Source organism: Anabrus simplex, chromosome 2 (genome assembly GCF_040414725.1).
Source record: "Anabrus simplex isolate iqAnaSimp1 chromosome 2, ASM4041472v1, whole genome shotgun sequence".
Taxonomy (NCBI): Eukaryota; Metazoa; Arthropoda; class Insecta; order Orthoptera; family Tettigoniidae; genus Anabrus; species Anabrus simplex.
Window position 1 is genome coordinate 1,148,570,471 of NC_090266.1, and position 12,766 is coordinate 1,148,583,236.

General features: G+C 36.0%; 1 protein-coding gene across 4 annotated transcripts in view; it reads left to right on the forward strand.

Moving 5' to 3' along the window:
• The window catches only part of Hsepi (D-glucuronyl C5-epimerase), a 178,571-nt gene extending 167,738 nt beyond the window's left edge, over window positions 1-10,833 (forward strand). For all 4 annotated transcript variants that reach the window (XM_067142103.2, XM_067142105.2, XM_067142104.2 and 1 more), the window contains one exon: window positions 450-10,833. In XM_067142103.2, coding sequence (XP_066998204.1) covers window positions 450-984 — 535 coding nt within the window. In that variant the 3' untranslated portion in view covers window positions 985-10,833. The remainder of the gene's footprint in view (window positions 1-449) is intronic.
• The last annotated feature ends 1,933 nt before the right edge of the window (window positions 10,834-12,766 follow it).

The window sequence follows — 12,766 nt, forward strand, 5'->3', positions numbered from 1 at the left end:
ACTGAGATAAGTTCACAGAACATTTTTGCTGCTATTAAGTTGTTGGAACTGATGGTGAGAATTTTTAACATTCAAATGACTTTCACTTGTCCATAATATCACCCATTCATAATTGGTGACAAGTTTACACAGCATAAAAAATATTAGATCACAAGCAAATAAGTTATTTGAACGAATCTGAAGACTTTCCTACAGAACAAAACATGTCATTGTATTATTAATAAACTGTTTTCCTTTTCAGGTAAGACTTTACCATAGAAAGGCTTTTATTACTCGCTCCTATTCACTACATATATCTTTGGATGGAATGATTTTTAGCCAAACATGTTTCAGTTCATCTTTGAGCCATCTTCAGTGAAAATATATTAAAAAGTTACATGGACTTAATATGATCAACATAGTGACTACAATTTCCTTAAGCAGTTACATCCCTCACTTCTGTGTTCAAGGTATTCAGCGATGGGTCAAGGTCATGCTATATCTGTGCTGGCACGAGCATACCATCACTCTGGTGGAGAATCGCAATATCTCCAAGCTGCAATTGCTGGTCTGCGGCCTTTCCGCGTGGCCAGTTCAGAAGGTGGCGTTTTAGCAACCTTCCTGGGAAAATTTCCTTGGTATGAAGAATATCCGACAAGACCTGCATCGTTCGTGCTGAATGGTTTCATCTATTCTCTTCTAGGGTTGTATGATCTCAAGTCCATTGCACCAGCTGAACAAACGCAAGAAGCTGCTGCGTTATTTGAGCAGGGAATGTTATCTCTCAAGATGCTCTTGCTGCTGTACGATACAGGGGCTGGCACAGTGTACGACTTGCGCCATTTTACTCTCGGAGTAGCACCGAACTTAGCCCGCTGGGACTACCATGCCACACATGTGAACCAATTGTTACTACTCAGTACTGTTGATCATGATCCATTACTTACTACTACTGCGGAACGTTGGATTGGTTACATGAGTGGCAAAAGGGCAGCTCACAATTGAGAAAGTGGTTGTACATTTCATTTGATTACAGAGCAATTGCTATTGCAAGTTGAGAGCCTTGAAGTCGGTGCTGCTTGTGCAGATTGCAGGAGTGATTTTGTTGATGCTAGTCCAATTGAGTTCTCGTGATGGATGCTCGATTCAACTGTCAAACAATCGTATGACGTGATAGAAGATTGCTCAAGTGCTGTAGGAAATTTCCCACTACCATTTCCTAAATATTTCACCACTTTTCTAATGGTGCTAATTTTTCATCCTTATTAATATTATAAAGAAGAGATATTCTTGTAGAAACTTGAAAAGAAATAAGAACCCATAAACTTTTATTTTGTAAAATGACATGACCTTGCCCTTCCTGTTCTAATGTCCATCACCTCCATTATGTGTGACTATTCTCCTTTCACATATGCTTCCTCTTCCTGATTCCTTCCACATTCCTTCCTTTTATCTCTCGTTATTTTTCCTAATATATCAGCTGACAATCGCTGACCTACATTATTTGCCATTGATTTGACAGTTACACCTAAAACTAGACTCATCAAGTCTGTTTAAAAGCTCTTTGAGGCTTTAAGAAAATAATAGGCAATTAAAAGAAAATAGCTGTACAAAAATGATCTAACAAATGATCACTTAATGAGCTTTATGAACTCTTTGTTACATAAAACTAGACTGTGTGGGTACATATGCATAACCATGAAGGCACAGCAACAACCTCGTATTTAAATGCCTATTCTGTTTTTTGTGTATATTGAAGAAATCTTGTTAAATTCAGAATAGGTGCTAGGAAAAGAAATTCTTCTCAGGGATGGCTTATGTTTTCCCATACAGAAATGCTGATGTAATACATTTCTTAATTTTGTGTGATTTCTGGTGTTTGATTTGTATATACAACCTGTATGTTAACATTTATATTCCATTTTCTATTCCTGGCTAATTTATTATTTCTTCAATATACTTACTCAGAAAGTCTTACCAATATTTATAAACTTACGTTATTCAGCTTCAGAAGTTGGTTAAACTCCAGTCAAAAATAGGTTGTTCGTCAGAATATTGCTAATAACTCGCTTGTCACTGACTGAAGAAAGGTGGTTGTGTTGCCTTCCCTTTCCTCCCAGATGAATAGTTTGAACTTGAAATCGTGTTCCTATTGTTGGGTTCAACTTAAGAATTTAACACAATTTTTAAATCATGAACAGACAACTGCATGCAGGCTGTCTCTTCTCAAGAGAACGTTAGTGTGATTTGGTTAGCTTTTCAAACCATCAATTTGAAGAGCTTACCAGATTTGTCCACTGGAATAAAGTACTGCATTCATCTCATTATTATATATCTCAGATATAAATATTATGAGAACGTGTTTTTTACATATTTGTGTCAGTCTGTTATGTTTTAATTGTGTTTAGAGCCATCTACTGTAAATCATCCGTGAGGATAAAGTAATAGTTGCACCACGTGAATAATGTTGAAGGAGGGAGATGAAATAACAGTGCTTTCAAAAGCAGAAAAATGAACTAAAATTCTGTTATTTCAAAACAGAAATTTGAGAGTTTCAAATTGGAATGAAATACTGAAATTTTTATTTGGACAATGAGGAGAGAGAGAGATATCATTTGGAATGGATGACCTTTTGCTGGTGTTCACATAACAAGACATCAGTGTGCTGTTCAAATTCCATTATTATTATTATTATTATTATTATTATTATTATTATTATTATTATTATTATTATTATCTTAATTTTATGTAAACCGTGTTAATGTTAGGCGTTTCTTCGATTTATCTGTTTTATTCTACCGGTATTACTTTTTGGATGGAGAGAGAACTTCATCAGCTCATCTGAATAGGGGAAGAAAGAAAGGGGAAATAAAAAAGGCATTTGCTAACAAATCCAATACAGATAAACATGAGAGTTGAAGGAAACAGTGTTCATGACCTAGAGGTGCAGAAAATCCAACCTAGACTGTGAGAACTGAGACTTAGTGGGAAAAAGTTGAGCGTTTTGAATTAGGTCGCATTTGGCATTTTATGTTTGTTTTTTCTTTGTCCCATTGTCTCCCAGTCTTAACTCCAGGAATATGTTGGATGTAAGCTTATACTCCCCATTATTCCTAGAATACTTATCCCAGTCCTTGACAACAACAAAAAGTCAGTAATACCGTAGACACATTATCACCATTCTACTCAAAGTTGGCTTTTCGACAAATTTTCTTGTTCACAATTAAATATTTTTTATTATCCACCTTGTCGGTACATTAGTTGCCTAAGGCAACTTATTAGTTAATAGTGGTAAATGTTTCGTATTTTTGCAGGCATTGTAAACTTTGTCATTGTATTAATTTTTTCATCTAAACAGTGTTGTAATGTGGCTGAAGATGTTACAAAAATACAAAACATGTACCACTATTAACTAATAAGTTGCCTTAAGCAACTAATGTATCGTCAAGGTGGATAATAAAAAATAATTGTGAATCTGTTAAAGTGCGATACGGACCATGAAGTTGATTTTTGTATATTTTCTTGTTTTAAAGAGGCCATTATGTACTTTGAATAAAGAAGAGAAATTATCTTCCGGGCTGATAAGCCGTGGTCGAATTAGGTTAGCATCTCCCAATTTCACCGGAAACTGTGCTTGGCATTCTAAAGGGGTCTGCTGTTTTTCCAAAGGTCAGAAGGAGCAGAAGAAGACCACTACTACTAATAACGGGGTGTACTTTTTCCGAAGGGTTCTTCTCTAACCCCTTGAGAATGCCGGGTGCAGTTTCCAGTGACACATTGGGAGTTACTAACCCAATTCGACCATGGCCTACAAGCCGGGAAGATAATTTCTTATGTATTCACCGATATGCCAGCTTTGAAAGCCTAAGCTGTTATATCAGTTCCATAATTAGTTGAATGTATTGCATACATATGGATTTTGGGCTGGGTTTGTTTTCTTTTCTCATTAACAGGTGTTTATTATACAAGACCTTTCACATTCCTTTAGGTACAGCCATAATTCCTGGGTAGTTCATGAGGAAGCAACTTACAAATGATTAGTAATTTACAGTGTCATACTATAGTTAGATGCCATCAACTCTCCAAATCAACCAATATTTCAAGGAATATATTTATCTTAAATAAGATTATAAAATGCTTTTATTTTTTTATTATTTTAATCATCTTAACCATGGTTGTCTGTGGATGACTTTTTCACGAATTTGTGGTTTTGATGTATTTTAAGTTTTGAATTCCTTCTTTCTTATGAAAATGTGTGTATTGTTTTATTGTCATTTGTATGAAAGGGATCATTTTCAGATTATTTTTCTCCTTGTTATTGGTGTGTTGACATTTTCATACATATACGAACTAGACAAATGCATGTGGAAGGTAATATGGTGGGTGGACATGATTTATACAATAGAATAGTCCCTTCTTCTCTTGTTTCTTAGGACAGTTCACTTGCTGAACCCAAATTCACCAGACAAGACTAAGGAATGTTGCCAAATCACAAAAAGAGAAAATGTTTTTTAATAGAAATACAAAAACTGGTGATTAAAAAAAAAAGAATTAAACATTTGTGTGTAACTTATTGTTTTCACAAATGCAAATTTTGCTTGTCCCTTCTGTTGGTTCTCTCTCATTAAATAGTGTAGGAAAGAAAACATTGGCCTGCACAGTTAAATTACTATGGTATAGATTTTTATGGAAATGAAGCAGAATGTTATGAATGGAAGAGGTGTTATGATTATATTATTGTTGTGTATAAAGAGAGAGACGAAAATAAGAGTGTTAATGAGCAAGTAATTGTTGCATTTTGGCTAAAAGGAATTCCTCCTCTCGATTTATTGCATTCAATTAAAGCATTCTTGAAATCTTTCTTTCTACATAAACATTTTTATATATTCTACTGAAAGCTTTCAATTTTGGTTCTGCTACAGTCTCCATTCTCCAAATTAATATTGTCAAGAACATTTCCTGAGACGAAGACCCACCTTAATGCATTTGAAAGGTGTTAATATCTTAACTGTTGTTAGATTGTACTGTATATGAGTTACTCTGCAGAAAGTATACTGATAGCTAGGAATTGGAATTCTTCCCGCTTAAGAGTCTCGAGGCCAGCAGTCGAAATCTCAAGAATCTCAGAACCCCTCTCAAGTTAAAGTGAATACTGTTGCTCTTTCAGGACGCATGTGAGAATCTCATTCCTCTCTTGAAGTGCGGGACTCCAGCTGTTTAAAAGGAACGAGTTAATCTGTCTAAACATATGGGAAACGTCCTTTTAGAATTCCTTACCTTATATTGGATCTTCCTTTTTAATATTAACATAACTGATTATTTGCAAATTGAAATCAAATAAAACAAAACTCAGTTTAGGAACTCTTCAAATGCAAACAAAGTATCACTTGCTATTAATTAGAAATTGAGTGTTATTTCTTTGAATTATGCTTTCTCTGGGTTTTTTAAAATAAACTTTGCATTCAACTCTGAAATTATCACTACTAATTCAAAAAGAAAGCAATGAAGAACAGAATGTAGTTTAAGTCCACAAAATAGAAGAGCTACTAGCTGATGCTCAACTGCCTTGAAACGGTTCGTGGCTCTTCAAATGGGGAATCATCCCCGATGTATCTTTGCTTTCAAAACTAATACACTGGAAACAAGCATTACATTGGACTTACTTTCTGGGGCTTCTGTGAATTACTCTCAGGCCCACGGCTTTCTCCTAGTAGCCAAAATTTGCGCTAACAATGATATTCAATAAATTGTGAGCAGAAAGGCATAGAGCTTTCCATTCCACTATAAATCGAAGGCTCAGGCGCAAAATAAATAACAGATTGTGCTTACCACTTTGTGGGATGTGTTGGGTAAATGCAACTTTGTACCTAACGTTCTTCCCCACTTGCACATACATTCGTGACTTCTCCAATTAACAGAGTCGTCATAGTGTGTTATTGCTGTCTATGTGCCGCGTGACATGAGAAGTGCGCTTGCTCTTCTTGAGGGATCTACAAGGCGTGTCTCCTGTGCAAGACTTAAAGAAGTTCTCGGACTTCTTGTTTCCCACCCCTACGGATAGATATATTTATACCTAAAACTTGGATTACTTGGCTGCATTGGTGCATTAATTGTAAGGAGTTCATCTTCATAATTGCATGTTAAAACACTCTTTATAAATGCCTTATACTTTTGCCCCACTCTAACAATTTTAACTGTAGAGTATACTATACTCTCATGAGTTGCATTCATTATTGATTTTTTAGAGTCTACAGTATTGGTAAAAATGAGTAGGATACCTGCTCATCAAATATGGCATAAATATAAATAAAACTCAGTGTGTTAGCTTTAATTTTAAAACAGATTTAAGTTTGTCATAAGTAAAACTGAGATTTGTTTTGTTTGACTCTCTTAAACTGAAGTGTGCAATAACTCTGTCAGTTATGTCTGTAAATACTTATGTTACGGTTTTTGTTGGAATATGGTAGCTAATGTTTGAGATTATATTTAACAGGAGGAGTTATACATATCTATAGTTTAAATCTACCAGATAGAAATGTGTTTTGACCGAGCTCGATAACTGCAGTCGCAAGTGTGGCCAGTACTCAGTATTCGGGAGATAGTGGTTTCGAACCCCATTGTCGGCAGGCCTTAAGATGGTTTTTCTGTGGTTTCCCATTTTCACACCAGGCAAATTCCTTAATTAAGGCCACAGCCGCTTCCTTCCCACTCCTAGCCCTTTCCTGTCCCATCGTCACAATAAGACCTATCTGTGTTGGTGCGATGTAAAGCAACTTAATACCAATATAAATGGTCCGTTATTGGACATTATAAATCATATTCATATTCCTGGGGCCTGTTTCATAAAGCTACAAGTCTACAAGCAGACAAGTTGTAGTTACAAGTGGATGTTCCTACACTTGTAGGAAATTCTTATTTCATAAACAAAATTTCTACAATTGTGAGGTTGGTACATTTCACTACAGGTCTTACAAGTCAGCTGATTTCTGAGAGATAGCCAAGTGGAGTCAAACATGAGTAATCCTAAACAGCAACAAATTGCAAATAAAATTTTAATACTGAAAAAAATCATGGATGCGAAGGAAATTTTGTTTGGAGCTTTCTCTACTTCACTCATGAAAGAAGACAAAGTTAGAGAGTGGAGGAATATTCATAATATTGCCTTACCTCTGGAAGAGAATTTCCTCTGAGGCTTCACCTCACCCCACACATTATCTGGAAATTGAAAGGAGAAAGAAGGTAGCCTTTCAGAATGAACTGTTAGAAATAAAAGTATATTAATCATAATTGGAAGCTTTGAAACTTGAGAGAGACTTGGGCCTACCCAACATTAACATTAAAGGAGTTTGTCTGTGTACTGTAAATAACAGCTTTTTATATGACATTATTTCACTATATATTTTGCCTTAATCTCAAGCAAAATGATTAATGAGTTGCTGTAGGCACCTATATGCTGCTGGAAGAGGTACATAGTCAAAATCTAGTTCATCTTTTCCATTTTCAACAGGTTCTATGTTCATCACATTCTGACCTTGAAGTTCTCTTGAAATATCATAAGGTGTAATACCAAACCAAACCCCATGGCACTACAGCCCTTGAAGGGCCTTGGCGTACCAAGTGACCGCTGCTCAGCCTTAAGGCCTGCAGATTACGAGGTGTCATGTGGTCAGCACGACTAATCCTCTCAGCCATTATTCTTGGCTTCCTAGACAGGTGCCGCTATCTCACTGTCAGATAGCTCCTCAATTCTAATCACGTAGGCTGACTGGACCTCAAACCAGCTCTCAGGTCCAGGTATAAAACCCTGACCTGACCGGGAATCGAACCCGGGGCCTCCGGGTAAGAGGCAGGCACGCTACCCCTACACCACGGGGCTGGCACAAAGTGTATTACAACAAATAAAAATATTAGCTGCAAAAGTAGGGTTGAGACATGGACATTTCTCTTTTAAGATCCCATGAGCATTTTCATCTATACGTGTTGTTGACTTATGAGCTTTATTGAAACGCATAACTGCAGGGTCATTTATATTATCCAAGACAGGTGTAATGAGCCATTCTTTCAGTGCATACCCTGAATCACCAAGAAGAATAGCACTTGGAAATGGATGCCAGCCAACATCAAAGTGTTGAGAAAGGGTGCTATTTCTTAGTACGCGCGCATCATGCGCACTTCCAGGCCAGTTAGCACTTGCATAGTAAAACTTAAGATTTGGTCTGCACACTACCATGCAGTTTATGGAATGGTTCCCATGCTTATCGATAAAGTCGCTCTCATGTACTACCACAGGAGCACCAATGTTTATTAGTGTTCCATCAATACATCCACATATTTGAGGCATATGAGCAGTAGCACAGAACTCTTGAACTATGTGGCCAGTTTCCTCTGGCCAGTCAACAACTGTGGGAAACTTGACAATATTCATTGCATTCAAAACTGAATGAACTGCTCTGCACACACTAAATTTTGATACGCCATGCATATTGCCCTCCATTTCCTAACCAGTGTAATGCTATAAGTAACTGTTATTTTGGGGATAGAGCACAGTTTCTGTTACTTGCATGTTGAAGTTGATTACCTACATCTTGTAGGAGTGACTCCAGTTTTACTGGGCTCATTCTAAATCTTTCACTGTATTTTTAAAAGCTTGTGAAAGCCATGTTAACCGTACTTCTGAAAGTTCGTTTACGTCTTTGTCCATCCCCTGTTATATCTTCATCACTATCGTTGCTACTATATAACAAAACCATTTCCACACGAAAATTAAGACAAAGCTTGAAAACTAATTGATTATTGATTATTTAACACCAAATTACACAGACTTGTATTTAACCTTACATGTCTAAAACTTGTAAGAAAAATGATATTTTCTACAAGTTCTTGTACTCTACAAGTATCTTTATGAAACACAACATGAATTTTAACTTGTTGAAAAGTTTTGTAGCTTGTATAAATACAATTGTACCTACAAGTGCTTTTATGAAACAGGAATTAATTTTTTCCAACAACTTGTATGAAAAATTACTTGTAACTTGTAGACTTGTAGCATTATGAAACAGGCCCCTGGTACTTAATGGGATCAGGATTGAGCAAATTGTCTAAAGATGATCCGAGGAAGCAAAAATCTACTCCAGAAGAACTGCTACACACTCGCTTACCATACTGTTTGGCTGCATTATGTGGCATATTGTCATAGCTACAGAATGCAATAATGGACAGGGAATATACATAGGCAAGTCAATAAGTATCTGCAATTTTGCTCTAATTGTCTTTAGGTTGGCTCTATGGCGTTGTGTGCTCACCAGCCGCTAAATGGCACCGTTGTCTACGTCTTTGGTAGATTTTAGCATTATCAGACCAGTACAGCTCGTGCTGTTGCTACATAAAGAAGGCCATGCCACTCTCTGTTTGCACCAAGGAAGAACAGAGTTCCGTAATCCGTTTTTGGTGGTCTGAGGGTGTACCAGGAGCGGAGTGATGCTCACAGTTTTTTGGGACTCAGGAAAAGGGGAAACAGTAAACGTTACAGTGATATGCTGGTAAAAAAGCTGAAACCCGCAGTTAACAACAAACACAGAGGTCGATTGTCAGAAGGAGTTCTTTTGCTGCATCCTGCGTACAGTCCTGATCTCGTTCCGGCAGATTACCATCTGTTTGGTCCACTTAAAAACACACTAATAGGCCGTCGATTCAGCTCCGATCAACAGGTGAAGGAAGTGGTGCATACGTGGCTTGCTAAGCAACAAAAATCCTTTTTTTTTTTTTTTTTTTTTTTTTTTTGCAGAGGGTATCAGAAAGCATGTGAAATGGTGGACCATGTGCATTGAAAAGCAGGGTAACTATGTTGAAAAATGATATCAGTAAAAAATGTGTACTCTTTTTGTAATAAATTATAAAAAATTGATTGCAGATACTTATTGACTTGCCCTCGTAGTTCACAGATGAATGAAAATTTTGTTTCAAAAAAGTCTCCAGATGCCGGAATATGAGTGTGAGGAATCTTTGGGTGAAGATTTTCCTGTAAAACTTCCCACCCAAGAACTATTTCCATGGTGGTTATATAAGTATGTTAGCACAGGTCCCTTAATAGCTCATCAGTACAACAAGGAAATCCTTCAGGATCACATTATGCCTCTTACTCCATTTATTGATGGTTTTATTTTGGTAACATACAACCTTTTTTTTTTTTTTGCCTTATCTGCGATTCAGGACTTAGATGAGGTGGGATTTCATGTCATGGTAGACTTCTGACTGAATTTGAATCTCATTGACCTTTTGTGAGACAAACACAGAAGGAGGTTCTACTAATATGTAGACACACTAAGGAACTTGAACGAGGCTCTTTAAAGACAGCGAGCCAGCTATGTTGCATATTTGGTTGAGAGCTCATCTCTTGTATCTGAGTTAGCAGACAAATTTTAGATGATTTGAACAGCTTTCAAAGATGTCTAAATATGTGTGAGTGAAATTTACTGATACCTTAAGAATCTCTCTGGTGCACAAATCTGGCTCTTTGTTAGCTCATAAACGTCATCAGTAGTTAAAGGGCGCTAAGCATTTTGTTCAAGAAGAAAATAATTGCTAATGAAGAGAAAACAGAGAAAGTATCCTTTATCAGGACCAAGCCCAAGAGACTAAAGGGTGTGATTAATGAAAGGGGTGGTAATGCACACTTCTGAAGGTGAAAACAAAATGAAAAAAATTACCAAAGGTATTGGTGAGGTATTGGCACAGTTTAACCAAATTATTATTTTTAAATATATTTATTATTTATAATAATATTTAACCATGAACTGTTAGATATGTATTTATGACATTCACAGAAATGTAAAATAAATACTTATTGAATTTGGACTGTTGCTGTTCTTTCCACCTTTCAGTGTATATAAAAGTAAAGCAATTTATATTTTAAAGAAGAAAGATTCATTTTCTGTAATAATTATCTTAAACTTTCACAGTACTGTAATGGAAGCATTCAATATGCTTCTTTGAAGTTATTTTGAGTTTCTCAAAAACAATTTATCCTTTCAACAGGTTTAATAGTTACTTCAAAAATAATAGAATTCTTCATGTAGTACAAACTTATTTTTCTATAACATCTGAATAAAATAGTCTAAAAAGAACACATTTTTATATACACCACAGTCTGAAGTTTCTAATGATACATGGCACTGGTGAGACGGCACACCTGGTTGAAGCTACTCAGGTTTTGTGAAATACTTCCACATATAATTTAGATAATAAAGTTATATCCTCCAGTGGCATTGAAAGTGGCACTGGGTGGAAAATGGTTTTTGTCTGTATTTACTGCCATTGTGCATTAAGATATTGAATCTTTTATAGTTCCATTTGCAGTGGTTGTACAGGCAGATGTAACATTGTGTCTATATCATATTTTGGATTTAAACATTATGCAGAAAGAGTTATTATTCTGTTGGTAAAATAGCCTAACATGCAAGATTATATGAAATTTTCAAGTTTCCATTAGTAAAATAGGATTTTACAGAACAGTGGGTTATGAACGTAAAGAGGTACATACTAAAATAGAGCTTTCAGTATTCTTTTTACTTCAGTACTAAGGTTAAGTTATAAGGAGATTCCCACCTTCCAATACTTGTCAACTTCCTATAGCTAGTTTATTGTTTACATGACATAATCCAGCTTAATCTCTAGGTGTATACAAAATAGAACATGTTTTGTTCCGATTATGGAACATCATCAGCTAAAAGATTAAACAAAAAATGGCAGTACAATTGAAACACATGTAATGATTATGGTGATGAATAAAATGTTCGTTCATGTCGAGTTAAAATTTCCAAAATGTCAATGTCCAAGTGACGAATAAAATCGGCGTAGGGGTCTTCTTTATGCTGGAGACGTATATGCTTGTTCATCTTGAAGATAAAATTGAGAATATAAAAGATTTTCTTAAAATATTGTTGTTGGGGGAACTCTTGAAACAACCATAGTTGAAGTTGAGCTTTGAAGTTAGACTGTTGAAATGAGTCTGAAACAAGAAGAAATTACATACATTACATACATTATCATTATAGACTGTTATGCCTTTCATCGTTCAGTCTGCAAGCCTCTGTGAATTTACTAAACGTCGCCACAATCCTCGATTTGCAACTAGTTTTGTGGCCTCATTTAGTTGTATACCTCTTATCTTTAAATCATTAGTCTGAGTCTAACCATGTGTGTTGGTGTGGTATATAAGGATATATGAAATATTGTTTACCTCATAGTCGGTCGTGTTGCAATTAGTGTCCTCCCTTACGCCGTGTCATCAACTGACTAATATATATATATATATATCTCTGCAAGGAGAAGCGGAAGGAGAGGTAGGGGAAGCAGGGGAAATGCTGTGCAGGGTGGAGCTAACTGAGAAGCAGTGTTGTCATAGGCGAGGGGAAAAGGCAGGAGAAGTGGGGGAATGTTGTGTAGGGCAGAGCTAACTAAGAGGAGGTGTGTTGGATGTTTTTCCGGGTCCTTTTTGATGGCTTTCCTAGATAAATCTATTTTGGTAGCTTCTTTTAACAATATATTGATATTCTCCATTATTTCATTAATGTTCTGGCTGGGGTTTTTTTTCTGATCAATCTCAATATAGATATTTTCCAAAATGTTCATTAATTTACTCTTGTTTAACATTCGCAGAATGGTCAAGTCCTTTTCTATTGTTGTAAAATTATGTTTATATTCGGTCATATGAAGACTCGTGGCCGAATATTTCCTGTGTTTCTCAGCATTAATATGTTCATGGTATCTTACTAGGAAATTACGTCTT